This window comes from Phycodurus eques, chromosome 5 (genome assembly GCF_024500275.1).
Source record: "Phycodurus eques isolate BA_2022a chromosome 5, UOR_Pequ_1.1, whole genome shotgun sequence".
NCBI lineage: Eukaryota > Metazoa > Chordata > Actinopteri > Syngnathiformes > Syngnathidae > Phycodurus > Phycodurus eques.
This window is the reverse complement of record NC_084529.1, coordinates 15,340,236-15,364,328: the sequence shown is the minus strand read 5'-3', so window position 1 is coordinate 15,364,328 and position 24,093 is coordinate 15,340,236. Positions and strand designations below refer to the sequence as shown.

Genomic DNA, 24,093 nt, shown 5'->3' with positions numbered 1-24,093 from the left:
AAATAACGAAACATATACCACTTACAAAAAGTAAGGGATATTGGGCTTTGGGTGAAAATTCAGGATGAACTTAAAATGAATTATAACCTCAACAGGTGAACTTAATTTTACCATGTCCAGACTTTTGAATGCACATTGTTAAATGTGTCAGTACTTTTTGCCTACTTTTTTTTTTTACTTTTACCCTACAACTATATATAAATATATTCCTACAAAATGACTACCTTTCTCTTATAAAGTATGAATTTATTATTGTATCAGCCTACAACCATCCAATTTATTTTCTGGAGCGCTCCTCTCGTCGATGGGACGTAACTTGAGCCTAACCCTGCGGACTTTGGGCAAGAGGAAGACTACTCTGGAGTGGTTGCCAGTCAATCACAAGGCACACATGCAATAGAGAGAGACACCCATTCACACTCATATACAGTATTCACAATCACTGAGTGGGAATTGAACCCACACTGCCTGTGTGGAAGTCATGCGAGGGAACCACAAAACGGTCTGTATTTTCATGAAAAACTACAGGTTTAGTTTTGCAAGAACTTTTTTACTTAACATTTTGGGGGGGTTTTTTGTCTAGAAAAAAAAGTGTATTTCTTGAAAAGCTGTTTTTTGGTAACTGTAGCTTTTGGTAACTGTAATAGTTTTCTTTATTTATTTTGTTTATTTTTTTTAAAATATGTTTTTGTTTAATTCAAACCTTTGTCCGAAAAAATAACCAAAAAACTAAGTTGTAATATTTTTTTATTTTTTTTTTTTTACTTGAAAATTCAATCTTTTCTCAATAAGACACAATAAAAAGAACTAAGATTACAACTTTTTCCCCACCAAAAAAATCTATTCCTGTAAGATTAAAACATTTTTAAGTACATTATTTTTGTAACATTCTGACTGTTTCTTTAAAAAATTACCAATGTATTCATGTACTTGACTATTCTTGTAATATCATGACTTTTTTTCTTGGAAAAAAAACAAAACAAAACATGACTTTCTTGGAATAGTAACAAAAAAAAATTCTCATAAATGACCACTTCCATCATATGTTTTCCCCTATTGAGGAGTGTAAACCACTTCATTTAGGAGGAATCATATGAGAGAATGGAAAAAAAAAAGTGGCACTTTGGAAAAAATCTCTTGGTGCTAAAAGCCAATCTTCTCAAAACAGATATAAAATTAGGCGAGTACAGCACTTGTCTATTGTATTGCAGCTTATTGGGAGTCGCCATTCGTGCCAAGGTAAAGAGGAGTGTAATACAGTAGTGGCTATAAAGATGGTGGAGAGAGCTTAGCACCATACATGCAATTTCATCTTATACTTCTCATGAGATAACTCCATCTCTCAGCGGAGACTACACTATCATCCAGGAAAAGGCAATCATATATTACCACCTAGTGTCCTCTCCTTTTTCTAGATGTGGATATTATATTACACGGAAAATGATGCTCTCCCCGCACGCACACACAATTTGTATCTTTACCAGACGCACAAAATCTTGCTGAGTTTGGACCAATAGTAACGTTTCCATCAACTCCAAAGCCTCCCTGAGGAAGAAATACGTAACAGGAAACGGAGGAAAACAAGCAGCAGAGAAGAAAGTATGAAATGGTTACGATCAATAAAATAATATCTAATAATACAGTATGTGGCTAAAGCGGGGTGACACATACCGATTATACGCGCAGGTGGCAACAGGTAAAAAATTGGTGGAGATCACCGTATTTAAAAAAAGAGTTTTGCGGTAACTCTGATGGTTTTCACCTTTGAAAATTTGGGATAGGCCCACAAGAGCAAAATGAAGTTTGAAGTAATGGAATTGGAAGTGTTAGTGGAAGAAGCAAACAAACATATAACTGAATTATAGAAACAAAATTGCTCGCTCTGATAAATTTGGAGGAAGCTCTTTGGGGGGAACAGGGAAAAGATGCTCAGGGAGAAGACGTAGGTTGGATAGTTTTTTTATTAAAAAAAAATCTCATTATATGAAAACATCTTTTGTGTAAATCAAAAAATATATATGATTGTCGGCCCCGACAGTTTTGTGATCAGATTGGGGAGGGAAAAAAATCACTCAGCACACCTAATACCACAGGATAATTTCTTAAAATAATCTTTGAGACATCCAATAATTGAGTGTTTGCTGACTTTGATCAGAAGGCAGGAAAAGTGCTCAAACTAGGCCTGATTATCGTTATGTATGTACCCTACGTAACATTCAGTGTACCTATGATTATCCACAAAGGATTTGCCCTAAACGGATCAAGCGTGTAGCATTTTTAGTTTGGCTTGAGGCAAGAATCTCATTTCAAAAACGTGACTCTTCTCTTTCTGCTTCATCACTCTTTGAGAGGGCCTGAGAACAGATGCTCGGGGAGAGGAGGGATGCAGGACAAGTGAGATAAGGATACTTGGAAAGGGAGGTTATGCTACAGTCAACTCTTTCCTGAGAGGGGAGGAACATGCAATGCTCTTACAGTGAGAATGATGCTTAATAAAAAAAAATACACAAAATGGACCACAAAAACACAAAAGTCTTTTTTTAAAGGATGGCTAGAGTTTCCATGGCCTGTCTGAACGGGGACTAGAATAGAGCTACACACACAAAAGACTTAAATGTGATGTGAGAGACCTCACGTGACGATAACAATATGACAACACAGCACACCACACACTCAACCATCTGTCCATCGACAAAGAAAAATTTGGTCTCCCGAACCAGGAGTCTGGTGTAGGAATTGATTTGTGTGTGATAAGACAGTGACAGAGCTTAATACAAATATTTATAAGTGTAATTCCAAACACCATTATGGTGTGTTTTTAATACACACAATTCAAACTTTACCCTTGGCTTTTTGCAATGATGAGAAACATTTGTTTGAACACAAATGTTATACGCTAATGAAGGAATCGCTTGCATTTTGTTTTAGACGGAACATATTTTGCTAGTTCACTGTTTAAAACGTTTTGGATATTCTTCGGTCAAAATACACAAGGAATAAAGACTTACGGTATCCTTCAAAACCACTTGCCACGCTGGTTCAAATCACTCAGTTTGAGGGTGACAGTTATTTCTCATGCAAATGCTGAGAACGTTTTTTATTACGATGAAAACCCGTTGCAGTGCAAGGGCGTTGCGACACTACTAAGTGTAGCTAATATTTGCGACACTACTGGGTCTAGCCAATATTTAGTGACTTCACTAAAACTTCTATTGATACCTCCCCCCCCAAAAAAAAAAGCAAACCAAATTCGATTTTTATCCTCAACGTTTTTTTGCAACTCCCCCAAAAATCTGGCTGAGTTATGAACTCAAAGACCTTAGATCATAGGCGTCAAACTCAAGGCGCGGGGGCCAGATGCGACCCGCCACATCATTTTATGTGGCCCGCGAAAGCAAATCATGTTCGTCAACTTCCGTGATTTTTGCTAAAATCTATACCCAAATTCCAAATTGTCATAATAATAAACAATAATGTTGAGATATTGCATTTTTCTGTTACCAAACCCTTCTTCTACAGCACAGGTGTCAAACTCAAGGCCCGGTGGACAGATCCGGCCTGCCACATCATTTTATGTGGCCCGCGAAAGCAAATCATGTGTGTCAACTTTCATGATTCTTGCTAAAATCTGTTCCAAACTTTTGTATAATATTCATATGTAATAAATGTTTTCCCTCCAAACCCCTTTTACAGTTACTTGAACAATAGTTGAACAAATCATTATCCTTGACTTCTGATTCCAAAACTAGTTAGCCATCAATTTGTTGTCTATGTGTAATAATATGATGAGGCGATTAAACATTGATATGGTTTTACAATCATAATGGCCCTCTGAGGAAAACCTTATCTACAATGTAGCCATTGACAAAAATTAGTTTGACACCCCTGTTCTACAGTTACTAAAAAAATACTTGCGCAAACTATTATCCTTGTTTTCTGATTTCAAAACTAGTTATGTGTGTAATGGTAATTATATGATTTGGTGCTTAAACATTTATATGGTTTTACTGTTCTAACGGCCCTCTGAGGGAAATCATAACTACAATGCGGCCCGAGACAAAAATGAGTTTGAAACCCCTGCCTTAGATGCTTCCACTGCATAATCAATCAGACCAACGCAAGATGATGATTTGTCCACTGCAGCACGAAACCTCACAACACTGCCAAGAATAAAAAAACATGAATGTTGGGATCCCAGCAGAACAATCTATAGTCTAAGGCCTGTTGTAGTGCAGTGACGCATTCAGACAAGAATTACTATCTGATGGCAGTGCAACCAAAGATGTGAAACACACGGCGACGATCCCCACTGGCTAACATATTTCCAGGCAGAATGTCCCAAAAATGGAAAGACGCATGTACAATCACTGGAACCTCCAAACAAGATATACAAGACTATACTGTAAGTGCAAAGCCACTTAAAAAGTCCAATCATTGTATTCTGTTTTTTTTTTTTCTGTTTCACACAACGTCCCACCTTCATTGGAATTGGGGTTTGTAAGAATGTGTGTTTACTTCTATTTTTTTCTTGCTGCACATTCTTTATTTATTTATTTATGCATTTAATTTCTTTATTTAAACATTCTTTAGCCAGGTAAGGCAATTGAGAACAGAATCTCATTTGCAATGACGACCTGACACCAGACAGCAGAGTAAAACAAAGCAAAATATATACAAATACATGGACAACAAACTGTACAGTGTGATATAGGTACATAAAAAAACAATACAAAGTTCAAAAGAGGCTAAAAACAAGTGCCGCTATTATGTATCGTATCTCTCACTAACTTTTTAAACAATGCTATTGGGATGAATGAGTTGAATTGTATTATGTGTTGCAGAGTGTTCCATTTATTTGGGGTAGAAAATTGAACAAATAGGTTAATTAAACGGCTGGAACGGACAGTGCGGGTGGCGGTATGGATGGTGAGCAGACCGTTACCAATGAATGTTTTATAGATGAACAGGGGCAAGTGAATTTGTCTGCGTTCATGAAGAGACGGCCAGTTGACCACGGAGTACAGTTCTTGAAGTATTCTTAAATATAATATTACAACTACGCCAGAACGATTAAATCGTCAGTATCTCAATGTACCTGCTTTCATGAGTTTAAAAAAAAAAAAAAAAAAGGACATTCAAGTGGCTCTGCTTGGTTCATTTTTAAAGCTGTAACAATTGAAGAAGAAGAGCGGGGAATTCACCTGGGCACAGACAGGGCGTGTTTTATTTTAACTGACTAACATCACACTCACGCAAAGTGGGTGAATGATGAAAGAGGGCCTGCTAAAGAGGCAAAACGAGGAGCACATGGAGAATACGGATGCATGCAGTTAGAGAGCACTGGGGCAGACTGTTTATGTCAGTGTCTCACTTGCCTCTGTTGAGCGATGAATAGCAGCCATTAGCAGAATTGGGAAGCTGCCTCGTTTTGGCCCAATCATAGAAATTGAGTTTTTGGTAGAGTTGGAGATGATAAATGACAAAATATTGCCATTAAAACAACAACCTTTGCAAATAATCTGCCCTGACGGTCTGATTGAACATGATGTTGAATTACTAATGCAACAAAACACAAAAACACAGCTGCTTCTGTTCAGGTTTGAAAATATATGAAGATAAGATGCACGGGTCACTGAGTCGCAGTCTGATTTAGTGTTTTTTTTATTGGACCATTTCATATTTATGGCCTGGCAGTTCTTTTCATACAAATATTTACTGTATTTCTGACTTTACTAATGCATTAGCGTACACTAGTGATAAACTACGGCATATTCTGACTTAAGTACAAATACTAGCTACATCGCCGCCTTCATAAATTGAGGCCCCCCGTGTCCTATTTCGTGTCTACAAAAATCAGAACTATTGCCATTCGCATAAGATGACAACTTTTTAGGGGGAAGCCGCAGTACCCGGAGAAAAGCTCAAATGGAGATTCAAACGCAGATCTCTTTACTGTGAGAAAAACAAAAACTGTGAGCGAAAAGAAAATGGGTCTATGTAACTTGAACATACAACTGAATCTTAAAAGTCTTTAATTGATGTATCCTCTACTTATATCTGACTTGAATTAGAGCATGAACCACAACCCAATGAGGGTAAACTCTCCATTAATGGACATTAATGAGAGACCCTTGATGTTTCATTAGTATTCAAAATGGCTTTGATGACAGTAGCAGTTATCGGGCTGTGCAGAGAACAGTAAGAGCGAGTGCTGTCCTACAGGAATGCTTCGGAGTTAAGTGTGTCCTGCTTTGATACTATACTTTAACCAGCATTTAATGTGATAGAGCGGTCACTGAAGAACCAGTGGAAGGATTAAGCCATTTTAGACTTTAAGCTTAACCCTGCAGGAGGTTTCCTTGCTCCCTCTTTCTGCAGCCGAAAAGACAAAAGTGTCCCTGGTGTTGTTCTCGCATGTTGCTTATCCTGATCCGTGCTTGAAATACAGCAGGAGACACGTAAACCTACTTCAGGAGGACTTCTCAGCTGTAATCTCCTGCTCGGTGTACAAGAGTCACTTTTAACTGCTTGAAGAAAGACGCAGGTTATGCTTCTGTCATCTGCCGCTCACTTTATTAGTGTTGAAAGGCGCACCTAAAATGGGGATTTCTCTGTTTATGTACTCCTAAAGGTTGCAAAATACCGTACATTTTCAAAGTTGGAAACTTTCCATGGGAGATAACAGAGATTTATGGGAATAAATTGGAATAAACTATGAATTTATATAATTGAAGGTTTCCTCTTTACTTATTTACTGCTGTGGACGTTTATATTTGTCAGCTGGAATCCAACCGTTTACTACCACTGACGAATATGTTTTTCAACAGGTATGCATATCTGTAAAAAAAATATTATTTTTACATCACAAGTCTTTTGTCAGGCGGCACGGTGGACGACTGGTTAGCACATGCGCCTCACAGTTCTGAGGACCGGGGTTCAAATCCCGGCCCCGCCTGTGTGGAGTTTGCATGTTCTCCCCGTGCCTGCGTGGGCTTTCTCCGGCCACTCCGGTTTCCTCCCACATCCCAAAAACATGCAAGGTAGGTTGATTGAAGACTCTAAATTAAATTGCCCTAAAGTGTGAATGTGTGCGCGAATGGTTGTTTGTTTCTATGTGCGATTGGCTGGCGGCCAAGTTCAGGGTGTACCTTGCCTCTCGCCCGAAGATAGCTGGGATAGGCTTCAGCACGCTCGCGAGCCTTGTGAGGATAAGGCGGTACAGAAAATGGATGGATGGATGGATGGCAGTCCTTTGTCAGTATTGTTTTTGTTTTTTTACAGTTTGAGATGTCATAAAACTCCCCCAAAATTTGCTTGACAGTCACTGTGCTGCTTGCCATGTTTGTTTTTCCACAAAAGCGTGTTTTCTCCACTTTTGGGTCAGAAACCATTGGTTTTGTTTTTGGGTTCATCCCACGCCTTACTGCTGATTACTAAAGAACAGAAAAAGCTAGAAATATACTTTTTTCTGGTGAAAGAAGAATTTATTCTATCTGTTTATATCATTGTCAGTGAGAACAACATTCTGTAGGTCTTGAAAAATCTGTCAAAATGCTCCAAAACGGCCGGCAGTCAATAAGTTAAATGGAAACTACCCGTTGAGTAAAGTGGTACCTTGATTTAAGAGTGCCCCAACTTACAAGTTTATCCAGTTAGGAGCTGTTGCTTGGCCAATTTTGTGCTTGTGTTGCAGGTCACAATTTTACATAAATCAAGCTTCGGATACACCGCCGCTCGAGTGAAGTGGTTAAAAAAAAAAAAAATCAATGAAGGTACTATGATGCCCTTGCATGTGGGCAAGGCTATCCGTCTATATTGTACAGATGTCTGCTTTTCGCAAAGAAAATGTTGATAATTACACTTGAATATGATACCTTTCCATTTCAGTACGCTGAATTCCCATAAATTATTCCTGTGGGAAGTGCCCAATTTGGAGTGCAGTATTTCCAAAATTCAGCAGCTTCACTTCTCAAGTAAATTCACCGGAAACCTTCCGGAAACCTTCCGGAAATTTACTAAAAATGTTTCCCATATTTAACCTTTGTATTTTGCCAAAACATGCATTTAATCTTGAGCATGCTCTGGAAGAAGCACTCCAGTGAATGGAGGCGTACACAGCTAATAAGTAGATCTTGAACAGACATAAAATGCTATCACCTTGCATTAGGTGGTGAAAAAAGTGATCAAAATCTTGAAGCCAAGCTGCTCAGTACTACGTGTGTGTGCGCGCGTGTGTGTGCGTTCGTGTAGGTGTGTGTGTGTGTGCGCGTGTGACACAAGAGAAAAACATTTTTTTGTTCACGGCGATTCCGGAGCACATTTGGTGAATTCTCGGCTTTCTTTTCAACTACTACTGCTGCTCCTTTCCTTTCCTTAGCTTGAATTTCACACAAGTCGCCTGCCACGGATGGATAATCAACAATAACAAACGCACCGGACAACAGACAGCAGAGCAAAGAGTGCATGCAGCACAGTGACGCCCTGCAAAAAGGGTCCATCTGCATTTTGCGCCACCATTAGCGGATAAAGGCCTCCAGAGGAAATGTGAGAGAAGGTGAATCGCGGACAGATGACGAGGACCCTTTAGAATGAATAAAAGAGTGTATGTGTGCGTTTGTGTGCGTTGTTACACAGGAAAATGTCACCAGGTATACTCCAGAAGTTTGCGCTTGTGTGTGTGAGGACTGACACACAGGGTTTTTTTTACTGTATGTGGTTGGGCTAAATGCATACATTGAACTCAATGAGCAATGACTGTTTGATGTTATGTCGCGTGAAAACATTTTTATTGTGCACTGTGACTTTAAACGACACCCCTTTGATGACCTAACATTAAAGTAAGACAAACGGCTAGAAAAATGAAATTAGGCTCCACATTGTTACTGTCTAATGAATACCACACGAGTCTACTTTATGACAATTTGCACATTTTAACACAAGGACATTCAGTGTTCTCCTCCATATAAAGCTGGTCGTCCGTTGACCAGGCCACAAACGGAAGTCGTTTGCAGAGCGGTGGAAGAATACGTGGTCACGCCGTACTTCCTGTTTTTCATTTGATTGCTTTATATTTATGTCCCACAAGTGTTTTACATTTGAATATTTACAGTGAATGCATGTGTATATTTGCACTCCGGCATTCAGAGATTAGCCTATTCAAAGAATTTATGGGAACCTATCAAACACTGAAAAACTCTCTGATTCGCTGTTTTTGTCCTCAGGTCAAAGCATTAAGAATATTACTTTGGCGCCATTAATTTAATAATGGCGCCTTGAGAATGATGACCACAGTTCATGGCGAAGACCAAAAAGCTTGGCGATAATGTGTCCCTGCATCCGATTGGGCCACATTTCGGCGAATTCCCTAGGAAGGAGTTGGTCAATGTACAGTACAATCCCTGGAACTCGCCCAAAATGGTTGGTTGGTCAATATCGAGCATGGTCTGAGAGACGTTTTTGTGCACCGTGTTATGATAGTCCAGCAAATTTCACGTCAGTTGATGAAACTGATATCGGGGGCTGATTTTTTATTTTCTTTTTTTATCTGAAGGCACCACTCTACAGTGACATCTGTGACTGATCTCTGGTCCTAAAGGCATGTAAAAAAAATGTCATCAGTGCTGTGTTTTTATCAAAATTGGAAACAGACAGCAACGATCTGCGAGACTTCCATCTTTTACATTAGAAAATGATATGCTTCGCTGTGCATTTTGAGACGACAAGGCGTCGTGCGTGCATTTACTGAATCCACAAAGAAGCAATCAATGCCACCGGCTAATGGACTGAACTATTTTATGAATGTAAGGTTTGCCAGTTGGGTCAAAAACACACACATCCACCTTTACGCATCCTCAATTGAAGATTTACAACGCTTCTCATAGCTGTGTCTCTTCTCTGTAACCACACCCCCTGCCCTTGCTTCCTCCAGCTCTCACTTTAACCCTTACATACACTTCGGGTCAATTTTGACCCTTTTTGACATTTGACAGCAATTAAAAGTACCCTAAATGTCATTGTTTCACCTTGAACTTGGATGACTTGTCCAAAAGCGACCCAAAGTACATCCAGCATTAAAAATGTCATTCTTTTGTACAGGTGCTACAAAGTTGGCATATACAGAGGCTGTCCCGGGTCAAATTTAATTTGTGTGTGTGTGTGTTTGTGTGTGTGCACGCACACGTGTTTGTGTGTGTTAAAACAAGTAATGGTGGCAATTGTGGATATTTTGAAACTGTGAAACTACATGACATAATTGTGTTTACTTTTTAATGGGACAGTGGTAAACGTGTTCAAAAGGGAGCATGGAATGGTCCCGAGAACTGTCTGTGTTTCCACCACATTTGTCGATGTTCCCGCAGAAACATGGACCTACTATTTGTCTTTGAAAGGTCTTGGGGGAATTTCAAAACAGTAAAAGACTACAAATCATGTGAATGCGTACTTTTATGGCACAGTGGATATGGTGTCCGTAGGGGAGTTTGAAACAGTCCTGAGAGCTGTCTGTGTTACCACCACATTCACACAGGTCACCCAGGAAAAAAAGCACCTGTTGGTCTTTGAAGGATCATGAGGGAATCTCAAAACAGTCAAAGAATCCAAATCATGTGAATGTGCAGAGAGCAATGGAGACGGTTTTCACGGCAGAGTTTGAATCAGTCCCAGATGTCTGTGTTCCCACCACATCTGCAAAGATTCCCACAGAAACATGAACGTATTGGTCTTTGAAGGGACATGGGGGAATCTCGAAACGGTAGTCCAATTCATGTATGTTAATTTTTGCGGGACAGTGGTCATGGGGGGAGTTTGTAAACAGTCCTGAGAACTTTCTATGCTGCCACCACATTTGCACAGGTTGCCGCAGAAATATGCTCCTGTTGGTATTTGAAGGGAACAGGGGGAATCTCAAGAGTAAAACAGCATAAGAATGATCAGACCTTCGACACATACAGTAAGGAACAGAAGTCATACAGAGGTCAGATGGTGCCTTGACACAGGCGTTACATCTGCACCTGCAAAAACAAGTACCTGCGATGCTTTCCCTGAAACACTGATTAAGGATTAAGCATCCTGTTTTAATGTCAGACAGGCTATTCATACATTGTGAAAAGATATATAGTTCATAATTTGATTTGGACAATTATTATGAGGATAATCTTGGTCCTGGTAAAATTGATACTGCACTACTTGCGCAATAGAAAATGAAGCATGCGTAAGGGTTAAGTGGCCAATTGTCAGAGTCAGCTGAAGCCCAGTTAATGAACAGCTAGATTTATGAGCGGGGTTTGTGGAAGGCGGCAGGATGGCGAAACCCGGTGAGAAAGAGAAACAGAGAACATTTTGATGAACCATGGAAGGTAGAGAAAGTAAGAAACCGCCAGTGGATGAATGAAGCAAAAAAAAAAAAAAAAAACATTTTTTAAAAAGTAGCCTGAGAGAGGGGAGAGGCCAGTCTGTCTCTTACCGTCTGTTGCAGGTCTGGGATTCCGATGCGGATCACGACCGTGTTGCCCGTGGGCTCCTCCATGGGTGCTGTGGCGCCGGGCGGTAACGCCAGCAAGACGGGAACGGGAACGCCGCTGCCGCTCTTACTGTTACTGCCGCCGACGTCCTCTTCCAGGGAGCTGCCGCCGTTGTCGGTGCTGGCTCCCTGGCTGCCGTTTGCGGTGTGTGCGAAAGAGGAGTGTGCGCGCGGGTGTGTGTGCGCGCACTGATGCTGCTGCTGCTGGTCCTGCCGTGGAGGGCTGGGTGGCTCATGTTTGCCGGCTGCCGGACGCAGAGGCATGCTCCGTCTTCGGGACTTGGACTATGTCTCTCGCTCTCTCTCTTTCTGTTTCTCTCGCACATTCACACACAGTTACACGCGCACCCTTGTGGATGTCACGCACACAGAACGCACACACCTCTTGCAGCATACATCTTTCGCCTGGGCAACACAAAAAAAAAAGAAGGATCAGAAGTGGACAAGCATTGAGGAGGAGTCCACATCAACACATACAAGGAATCAGAGAGCAAAATAATAATAACTAAATCTCTACAATAGTGGGTGGGGGGGGGACCGTTTTTGGTCATGAGGTCCTCTGAACGCCATAGTAGAAATAGAACAAATGTGTATTATGATGAGCAGGTGTTTAATAAGTCATGCGTTACATTTACACTGTTACAATTACTTTTTTTATAGATAAATTGTACTAGTTTTAATGCAACATACTTATTTTTGTAAAAAAAAAAAAAAAAAAAAAAAACGGTACTTTACTAACTACCGTATTTTTCGGACTATAAATCGCAGTTTTTTTTCACAATTTGGCCGGGGGTGCAATTTATACTCCGGAGCGATTTATACGTGAAATTATTAACACATTGTTATATATAATTTGGAGTGACACTGATAGTTTGGTAAACTTGTTATCATGTTCTTTATGCTATAGTTATCTGAATTCTGAATAACTGTTAATGTGTTAACATACCAGGCACGTTCTCAGTTCGTTGTTTATGCGTCATGTAACGTTAGCTGAATGTGTTACGCTAGCATCCCGTACACCTATTCAGCCTGTTGTTCTCTATTCTATTTTATTTTAAATTGTCTTTCAAGATGAAATGTCTGTTATATTGAGCTACATTCCACTCACTCCTTTTAATTTTATTAATCTATTATTGCTTGCATGTGTGATCTACAGTATATGCTTTGGTTTGTCAGAGAGACTTTCGCCTTGGTTGCTGTCACATGACTCTGTTTCACCAGTCCAACGCAACTACTAGTGACGTTTGACTCCATTTGACCAATCAAATAGAGCTAGGCAGTCACATGACTGCACACCAGTGCCATGCAAAAGGAGGGGGGGGGTCCAAACGGGTCATGATAGGCATCATTCATAAGTCAAGGCACCACTGTATATCGATTGTGGCGGTGTATCGCTTTATTGGGATACTATCAGGATCGTTGACAAAAATATTGCAATAATATTATAACAATATACTATATCATGAGTCACTCTGCAATTCCCAGTGTACACTACATGGCCCACAGGCCGTAGGTTTCCCTCCCCTGCTTTAAACAGAACCATTGCTCCACAGTGTGATGGCATATAAGGGCAAGGAGAAGAGGGAGGAGCGGTGTTTGTTCAGATCAATATTGGGCAGGATGCGACCGTCATGCTTGGCTTTATCTATTGGCTAAAACACACTGACACAAGGTGCAAACGTGAAATTCTTGTGGGAGGTTTTTCATCATCATGGACGGGCCTTTCCTACCTCTGCCAAGGACTTTGTGTTTCTAATTGCCATTACTTTGCAAAGTTAGCAAGACTATACTTTGCAAAAAAATACTTCTTATCTACCACTTATCCTGTTTGGCGTTGTGGGAAAGATGGGCAAAAATGGCAGAGAACACCCTGGATTGGTTGCAGTCAATCGCAAGGGCTTTCAACACAATGGTAGCTTGTGTTCGTCATGCTAAAGAATGTAAAATTTCCTAATGGCAGTCCCCAAAGAAATTGGAATGAATATGTGAATGATAGCAGGTTTTTTTTTCCAGACCTTGAAGGTTTGGGATAGGCTAACCCATGAAATAAACTGAACTGAACTGGAAGCCTGGAGTGAACTCTTCATTAATAAGACACCAATGAGAACACTTACAAGAAGGGATCAGGACATGAACTCTGCGTTGTGTAAAATGAATACTTTAAGGCTTTGACTATTACTCGTAACATCACTACTTGAACAAGTGAGCTTCTGATAAGATGTAAATGGGCCATAAAACATTTCTGGCAGGTTTCTGAATTATTAAGTGTGATCTTAAGTCAGTGCTGTGCTCCAAAGTATTCACTGGTACTGTCGCTGCTCACACTGACCCTGTAGCCTCAGGACAAGAAAGTTCCCCGATTGGTTGGAAGTTTAAACAAACAATCATTTGCACACACATTCACACCTACGGGCAAGTTAGAGTCTTCAATTAACCTAGCATGCATGTTTTTGGGATGTGGGGGGAAACCGGAGTACCCGGAGAAAACCCACACAGGCACGGGGAGAACTTGCTAACTCCACACAGGTGGGGCCGGGATTTGAACCCCGGTCCTCAGAACTATGAGGCAGATGTGCTAACCAGTCGCCCACCGTGCCGCCTTTTCACATAACATCAAAACATCAAAGCAAAATACACTCCCGTCAAGAGTTTTTCAGAGGACAAGCATTGCTCTGTATAAGAATTTGACAGTGGAGTCCAGTATCTACCGTCATCCAGTGTTTAACAGCCACATTTACAAGTCCTTTTTCCGTTTGACTTTCAAATCATATTCTTTCAAGTCTTAAAGATATATTGAAAATCAACTTTTGAATTGTTTCATAATGTTTATAAACAACAGGCACCAGGGTACTTAGGTACTTACTTCAATTGAAGACTATGACAAAAACGTGTTTGGGGTTGCACTCAGATTCAAAAGGTTTAAGGTTTTTTTTAATTTATTTCCTTCAACAAAAATCTATAAAAATCCAGCAGAACCTTTCGAGGAGGATAAATGGAGTGGATGTTGTAAATAGTTGTACAGAGAAGATTGCAAGAGATTGCAGCCACTTCTAAAGAGACAGACTGGGAACCAAACCCTCATTATTGGGTTTGTGGGAGGCATTTTCTCACAGATATGTATAAAATATTTGCTTGGGTTGTCTTTGAGTGATTTAGCTGACAAAACAGAAGATTGCCTATGTCAGAAAATGTCTTCAAACAAGCCGGCCCCTAACTTAACCAGAAAGATCATAATGAACTCCACCCAGGGGCGAGCATACGGACAGTGAAGTGAAAGCCATTCTGTCAAATTTTGTATGCAAATATCTCCGAGTTGTTGGGGACACAAACATATACTGCAATTACTCTGCCAGCATTCGCTCTCAGTAGTCGTCATGGTAACGCAACGCCATGCTCGCGTTGGCACATCCCGCAGTAGAGTTGGGTGGGGTGGCGTGAGCAGCGGCTTATTTGACACCCCCTAAAACTGGCTGCTTTGAACAGGACTCTTTGGAGGGGGTGGTTCATGTTCTGTAATTCTTGGTCTTTGGGCGTTTTGATGAAGACACCAAGTTTTAATTAACACATTAAAGTACTGTAGTTGAAAATGTGTATGAAAAGTTGAGTTTTGCTTTGTAACAGTTCCTCCAGTACCAGGATTTGTCTCGCAACCTTACAGTCTATTGCATACAATATTATTTTCTATTGTCAACAATTTACCACTGCTAATCAATAAGCAACACACTTCACAAAATTGCAAGAAACATCCATTCTTCCATCCATTTTCTGTAGGGTTTGCCCACATCAGCAGTAGCGGGAAAGTTGGAGCCTATCAGGCGAGGTACAACCTGGACTTGGTCGGGGAGAACAAGCCAACTTCACACAGGAAGGCCGGAGACAAGGTTCGAACTCAAGACCTCAAACCTGTAACCACAGTGCTGGAAACAAGATAGAGAGGAAGTCAAATGTCCTAAATATGGAACAATTGAAAAGGTTTTTTGGTTCCGCTGGAACTGAAGCACTTGTGTCAATGTTCAACCAACCTGATAACGAGGCACAAGCGCAAAATGAATCAATACCCCGCATGGGTGACAGTGACCTGAAGACGGTTGTCATCTATTTCAGCAAAATGTTGGATGACAATGGCTCTGTCTTGTTGTTTTTGTGTGTTGTTAAAGGTGGACAATAAAAAAGTGACATTTTCCATTTAGATTTACTGTGAATATGTTATATTTTCTTTTTTTTGCCAAGCAGAAGATGAAAGCCTATTTTCCCTGCAATATAGAGAAATTCGAATGTATCACCACTGCTGTGCACTGAGCTGAATGTAGATGAAGAACAGAGCATGACAGATAGCCCTAATGCATTATTATATCACTCCAGCAGTGAAAACGCCAGCCTGCCACAAGGCAGAATTATTCACTTACCGACCAAACTTTGTCTTCCAAATTATTTTTATTTAGAGTAATTCTCAGTCTCAATCAAATGTTGTTGTTTTTTAAATTGAAAGTCTATGTGTGTGTAGTAAATATGAAGCCTTCAGCAGCAAGAATGACTCAATCAACACTTTGCAAATAGTGAGACAGCCTGTTTAATAAGCTAAAATCCACTGGATGGATAATTTCTTCTGACTTGCATCATCATGCACAAGCATAAACTTGGGGGACGTCAGCGCCTGAGATGCAAAAGTAGAAGCACATATCTGTTTGAACTCGCATCCATCCATTTTCTAGAGTGCTTATCCTGTTCCAGATGACTTCGGGCGAAAGGTGGACTCCATCCTCACACCCTGGACCTGTTAGCCAGACAATCACAGGGCACATATAGAGACAGACTCACATTCACACCATTCCTGAGTGGGAATTGAACCAGCAATTGGGCAGCGTGGATCTGCCTGCACAGACGTTAGCCGAATGAGCCGTTACAGTGAACTACCATGTACAACCCCAATTCCAATGAAGTTGGGACGTTGTGTTAAACATAAATAAAAACAGAATACAATGATTTGCAAATCATGTTCAACCTCCTGTCAGAAGGAGTTTCAACTCCCACCTCCGACAGAACTTTGCTCATGTTCCGGGGGAGGTGGGGGACATCGAGTCCGAGTGGACCATGTTCCGCGCCTCCATTGCTGAGGCGGCCGACCGGAGCTGTGGCCGTAAGGTGGTCGGTGCCTGTCGTGGCGGCAATCACCAAACCCATTGGTGGACACCAACGGTGAGGGATGCCGTCAAGCTGAAGAAGGAGTCCTATCGGGCCTTTTTGGCCTGTGGGACTACTGAGGCAGGTGATGGGTACCGGCTGGCCAAGCGGAATGCAGCTCTGGTTGTCGCTGAAGCAAAAACTCGGGTATTGGAGGAGTTTGGTGAGGCCATGGAGAAAGACTTCCGGACGGCTTCGAGGAAATTCTGGTCCACCATCCGGCGTCTCAGGAGGGGAAAGCAGTGCACCACCAACACTGTGTATAGTGGGGATGGGGCGCTGCTGACTTCGACTCGGGACGTTGTGAGTCGGTGGGGAGAATACTTCGAAGACCTCCTCAATTCCACCGACACGCCTTCCCATGAGGAAGCAGAGTGTGGGTTCTCTGACGTGGACTTTCCTATCTCTGGGGTTGAGGTCAGCGAAGTAGTTAAAAAGCTCCTCGGTGGCAGGGCCACGGGGGTGGATGAGATTCGCCCGGAGTTCCTAAAGGCTCTGGATGTTGTGGGGCTGTCCTGGTTGACACGCCTCTGCAACATCGCATGGACATTGGGGACAGTGCCTCTGGATTGGCAGACTGGGGTGGTGGTCCCCCTTTTTAAGAAGGGGGACGGGAGGGTGTCTTCTAACTACAGGGGGATCACACTCTGCAGCCTCCCTGGTAAGGTCTATGCAGGGGTGCTGGAGAGGAGGGTCCGTCGGGAAGTCAAATCTCAGATTCAGGAGGAGCAGTGTGCTTTTCGTCCTGGCCGTGGAACAGTGGACCAGCTCTACACCCTCGGCAGGGTCCTCGAGGGTGCATGGGAGTTCGCCCAATCAGTCTACATGTGTTTTGTGGACTTGAAGAAGGCGTTCGACCATGTCCCTCGGGAGTCCTGTGGCGGGTGCTTCAGGAGTATGGGGTACCGAACACCCTGATACGGGCTGTTCGGTCCCTGTACGACCGGAGTCAGAGTTTGGTCTGCATATTCGGCAGTAAGTCGGACTCGTTCCCGGTGAGGGTTGGACTCACCGATTCTGTTCCTAACTTTTATGGACAGAATTTCTAGGTGCAGCCGAGGCGGAGAGGGGGTCCGGTTTGGTGGCCTCAGTATTGCATCTCTGCTTTTTGCAGATGATTTGGTTCTGTTGGCTTCATCAAGCCGTGACCTCCAACTCTCACTGGAGCAGTTCGCAGCAGAGTGTGAAGCGGCTGGGATGAGAATCAGCACCTCCAAATCTGAGACCATGGTCCTCAGGCGGAAAAGGGTGGCATGCCCTCACCAGGTTGGGGATGAGATCCTGCCCCAAGTGGAAGAGTTCAAGTTTCTTGGGGTCTTGCTCACAAGTGAGGGAAGAATGGAACGGGAGATTGACAGGCGGATTGGTGCAGCGTCTGCAGTGATGCGGACTTTGTATCGGTCCATTGTGGTAAAGAAGGACCTAAGCCAAAATGCGAAGCTCTCAATTTACCGGTCGATCTAGGTTCCTACCCTCACCTATGGTCACGAGCTGTGGGTCGTGACCGAAAGAACAAGATCCCGGATACAAGCGGCCGAAATGAGTTTCCTCCGCAAGGGTGGCTGGTGGCTCTCCCTTAGAGATAGGGTGAGAAGCTCGGTCATCCGGGAGGATCTCAGAGCAGCGTCGCTGCTCCTCCACATCGAGAAGAACCAGATGAGGTGGCTGGGGCATCTGATTCAGATGCCTCCCAGACGCCTCCCTGGTGAGGTGTTGTCCAAACTGATAAACTTGATTGTTTCAGCAAATAATCATTAACTTAGAATTTTATGGCTGCAACACGTTCCAAAAAAGCTGGGACAGGGTCATGTTTACGACTGCGTTACATCATCTTTTCTTTTAACAACATTCAACAAACGTTTGGGAACTGAGGACACTAATTGTTGAAGCTTTGTAGGTGGAATTCTTTCCCATTCTTGCTTGATGTACAGCTTCAGCTGTTCAACAGTCCGGGTTCTCCGTTATTGTATTTTTCGCTTCATAATGCGCCACACATTTTCAATGGGAGACAGGTCTGGACTACAGGCAGGCCAGTCGAGTACCTGCACTCTTTTACTACGAAGCCACGCTGTTGTAACACGTGCAGAATGTGGTTTGGCATTGTCTTGCTGAAATAAGCAGGGGCGTCCATGAAAAAGACGTTGCTTGGATGGCAGCATATGTTTCTCCAAAACCTGTATGTACCTTTCAGCATTAATGGTGCCTTCACAGATGTGTAAGTTACCCATGCCATTGGCACTAACACAGCCCCATACCACACAACAGTCTGGCTGCTTCTTTTCCTCTTTGGCCCGGAGGACACGACGTCCACAATTTCCAAAAACAATTTTAAATGTGGACTCATCGGACCACAGAACACTTGTCCACTTTGCATCAGTCCATCTTAGCTCGGGCCCAGAGAAGCCGGCGGGGTTTCTGGGTGTTGTTGACAAATGGATTTTGCTTTGCATAGTAGAGTTTTAAGTTGCACTTACGGATATAACTCCGAACTGTATTTACTGACATTGGTTTTCTGAAGTATTCCGGAGCCTATGCGGTGATATCCTTTATACATTGATGTCGGTTTTTGATGCAGTGCCGCCTGAGGGATCGAAGGTCATGGCATTCAATGTTGGTTTTTGGCCTTGCCGCTTACATGCAGTGATTTCTCCAAATTCTCTGAACCTTTTGATGATATTATGGACCGTACATGATGAAATCCCAAAATTCCTTGCAATTGTATGTTGAGGAACATTGTCCTTAAACCGTTCGACTATTTTCTCAGGTGAACCTCGCCCCATCTTTGCTTGTGAATGACTAAGCAATTCAGGGATGCTCCTTTTATACCCAATCATGGCACCCACCTGTTCCTAATTAGCCTGTTCACCTGTGGGATGTTCCAAACAGGTGTTTGATGAGCATTCCTCAACTTTCTCTGTCTTTTTTGCCACCTGTCCCAGCTTTTTTGGAACGCTTTGCAGCCATAAAATTAATTAATTATTAAAACGTTAATGATTATTTGCTAAAAACAATCTAATTTATCAGTTTGAACATTAAATATCTTGTCTTTGCTGTGTATTCAATTAAATATAGGTTGAACATGATTTGCAAATCATTGTATTCTGTTTCTATTTATGTTTAACACAACGTCCCAACTTCATTGGAATTGGGTTGTACACGGGAAATAAAGAAGAGGCTCATCACTGTAATTTTATGGCACATTTGTTTGAAAACTGTTATTTAGTACACCATTGAAGTGTACTCTCTTCTTTAGCACCTTCCAAGTGGTTGTAGAGTATAGGCAATTGTTCTGTTGGACTTCCAATCTTCTCTCAGCTTCACAAATGCTTATTTGGTTCTCATGTTGGTTGGATCGCTAACTAATATAAATGTGGAAAAAAAAAAAAAATCAAAATATAGAACAAAACACACCTGTCATTTCCAATACCTTTGCTCACATGACAAATTGGTGCTTCTAAGTTGCGTTTCAGAGCCGGTCCACTTGGCTACCTTGAGATTCACTCAAACTAAACTCACCGTGGTGATCAAGCCAAGACTCGATAACAGTGATTCTCAACTGGTGGGTTGGTTGGGACAGGTTGTTAAAAATCACTGGGATCCTCGGTTTAGTACAGTACCAACATATGACATTTCAAGGTTACAAAGAGTGTAAGAATACACCTTCAGGCCATAAAAGAAAACACGCTCAGTTATCACCGTATATACTGTGTTTCGTTGGATTGTTTTAGGTATATCTATAGCCTAGTGTACAGCCTGTTCCGACTTCCAAACAAATGGGCTGCATCGCCACCGTGGAAACAGTGAAATACTTAATATGCATCCCAGGTCAGACTTGCCTTTTATTTAGAAAATAACATTATTTTGACAGGCAGAAACGTTATTACTTATTGGTGTGTAAAAGAAACTTCAGGTGGCATTTAAACAATCTCATTTTAAAAAATGCCATTGGTAATTTTATAGCATAACAATTCAGACTATCAAACTGTTGCAGTTCCTTTGGTCTGTATTTCCTAAAAAGAAGACAAACTATTGGTGTTAAACTTTCCTACAAAGAAGAGATCAGTGCCAAGATATTTATTTTTGTACAAGCAGTTCTCATGTTCGGCCTCAGTTTCTTCATATGGTGCGCCGAAAGGCACTTTTACTATGTAACTATGTTTTAAAATATGGCATACTGTACATACGCTTTTAAAGGCTATATTTGAACAATACAGTCTTTATAGTTATTAACCTTTGTAAAAGCGAGTCGCGACTTAGCGACAGTCGGACAATGCAGGACCCAAGCTGACAACAGTTGAAAACCAGTACTCTAAAAGACTCCACAACTCTTTTCTACTCCTCCACAAAATTTTGAAGAAGATCGAAAGAAAAAAAAAACTCAACCTTTATGGGTATATCCGTTGGGGCAACCCCAAACATCTTTTTCAATCAGTTTCAGATCACCGAAAATGTTTTTGACCATCTCTACAGTAGCTGGCTGGGATCTCTTCTGGTCAGCGGTAGTCACTCGCATTCTACCACCCGGAGGTATCCCCAGGCCTATTGTTCACAAACATTCTGAATTGGCAATAGAAAATGGAGTGATCATGGATACCATTTTTGGTCCAACTGTGTAATGTTTTACAGGCTCTAGTTCCCTGTGACCCTGAACAGGATAAGCAGTATAGAAAATGGATGGATGGATGTTAAAACCACAACAAATTTGAAACTGATCTGGATAAACCTGTAACCCCATTTCACTGTATATAAAAAATAAAGAAAATAAAAAAAAAACAGACCAAGGATACAATAATATCGTTATTCCTCTCTATAATCTATCAAATCTGGATGCAGATCCACTGTCTTATTCACTCCGCCTGGGAAATTAAGCGAATGGTCAGTGGAATCACAAGGAGGCTATCTTCCATGCCTCAGGGAGCAACGACCGCCTCACCTCCCGTTAGCTCGCATCGCTCAATGCACCTCCATCTCACCCCATCTTTTGCACTCCGGCATGGCTAAAACAAAGTGAATAATTTAGAGGCATACAAAATTGCGCGAGCAGGGATCCAGTTTTATGTATGCCGAAGTCACAACCTCTGATGTTTAGGTGGAGGGGAAAGGTTTCTTGTGGAGGGGAGCGTCAGTCCCTTACGAGTGAAACCATCGAGTTTGAAAAGCAGGAGTAAATGTGATACCCCACAACAGTGTGCTTCATGCTCCTCCACCCCTTGTAAAGCAAATGTCACGGCCATTCACCAACCCCGATCCTTTAGGGACACATTTTTCTCTCTCACACGTTCACAAAGAGACGTTTTTTCCCTGGTAGCTCCCTTGCAATTGAGAGTGAATTTGGTAATTGATTTAGACAGGCAAAGAGGCATTAAACATCAGGGGACAATGTGGATTTAGCGCAGCTTCTTTTGTTTATGTTAAATTGGTGGTTTATCGCTCTGCAGACGAGCTCGGCTTGAAATATCTTTCAGCGGCACTGACCGATCGAATGCTGCAGACAATTTGGGTAGAATAAGATGAATATTGATACGTAGACTTGTTATAGTAGGTTATCCACAGGAGCGCGACATAATAAAGCAATGGGCAGACTATGAATCGCAATGTTAAACTGTATGCCCAACTAATCAAGTTTTTAAAATGTCATGACTTTAAAGCTCCAATGTAATACTTCCTTAGCTGAAGTGCTTTAACACCAATTTAGATAAACATAATACTGTATGTTTATGGTCACTGATGGTGTAGTGGTACACTCGCCTGACTTTGGTGCAGGCAGCGTGGGTTCAGTTCCCACTCAGTGACGGTGTGAATGTGGGTGCGAATGGTTGTCCGTGTCTATATGTGCCCTGCGACTGACTGGCGACCAGTTCAGGGTGTAGTCCGCCTTTCGCCCGAAGTCAGCTGGGATAGGCTACAGCGCCCCGCGACCCTAACCAGGATAAGCGGTATTGAAAATGGATGGATGGATGGATGTATGTTTATGTACGGTACAGCTTTTCCTTATGAGAGACCAAACGTACGAGCAAGCCACCAACCACTCCAGTGAAGTGTAAGGGACTGTGATGCCCTCACATGTGGGGGACTGTGATGCCCTCACATGTGGCCACTGATGCACTTTTAGCCGCTGACTGAACTGCCTAAAACAGTCAAACACGCAAATGCAAAATGAGAACACTGGTGAGGCATTCAGCTCCTGATGTCACTCACAAGGCCATGCCCCTTAAAGGCACACCAACATACCACAACACATCCAACATACAAAGACAGTACTATAGTAATACAGTCATTACCCATTACAAAACCACTTTCACATTCTTTTATGTTTTTATACGATACAGTGCAATTTTTCTTGACTGAAAACGTACAAAAACAAAGAAAAAGCAAAGTACAGTTGCAGAGTTAATCCTTTAGATGCTCACTGTGCTGAAATCCCACAAGATCTATCAACATGGGTTTTATTTAGTGTTATTTTATTGTGTTGCTTTACTGCCATTTTGTGTATTTAATCCACTCAAGAAGCCTACGTGCACCACTGAGCACAAAAAAACGTTGCCATCCAGCTGGAAAACAATGCAATTAGAACTGAAAATTCTCCAGTTTCATGCCTACACTTCTAAGACTCCTACATCAAAACACACACAGACACACACACACACATACACAGGCTCAAACAAACATATACTGTATAATTGTCGCAAAGATTAGCCACATACTGCCCCCACAAACCTCGCCTTTCCCATCCGCAATCCCGGGGCCACATGCACACGCCGCATATTGAAAATTAGCCATGCACTAAAAGCTTTTGAAATCAATACGCTACAGTAACTGAAGCGCCATCCCAAAGCCACGTTTTCTGTCCAATTCACAAGGTCTGACACCGCATCTGGCTCACTCGCACACATCTACACACACACACACAACCGTCATGGCATGAAACTACGAGGGCAAACGGCAAGAAAAAAAGGAAAGAGTCAAATTTAGTCACCCAAGTGGAAGGAATACTTTACATGTGTGGTTCATGAATAAATTGTAAATACATTCCTATGTGTGCAGAAAAAAGTGTGGATGTACAGTACTATCTATTGATCTGCTGAAAGGCAGCTGGCTTTTTGATGCAGCGTGACTATGAATAATCAATGGGGCTGTCCAGAGGGAATTTAATAAACCTGTCGGCCAATTAAAGCGGGGTACACGCATACTGATTTTGGGACAAATTTCAGCAGTTTTTCCCCTTTTCCATCAATGTCATGAAAGGCTTGATTCTCGGATGCATCCGAAAGATTATTCTGAGCGATTATCCTGTGGTGTGGGGTGTGTTTAGAGTGATTTTTCCCCCCTCCCCAATATGCACAGAAAATGGTCGGAACTGACAAGGTTAAACGTGTCAAGATTTATGATGGCAA

The 24,093-nt window shown here is 41.9% G+C and overlaps 1 protein-coding gene across 1 annotated transcript in view; it reads right to left on the bottom strand.

Annotated features, from left to right (window-relative positions):
* The window catches only part of shank3a (SH3 and multiple ankyrin repeat domains 3a), a 219,495-nt gene that overhangs the window by 179,002 nt on the left and 16,400 nt on the right, over positions 1 to 24,093 (bottom strand). The window contains exon 3 of the mRNA XM_061677680.1: positions 11,462 to 11,923. Within this exon, the coding sequence (XP_061533664.1) occupies positions 11,462 to 11,782 (321 nt within the window). The 5' untranslated portion in view covers positions 11,783 to 11,923. The remainder of the gene's footprint in view (positions 1 to 11,461; positions 11,924 to 24,093) is intronic.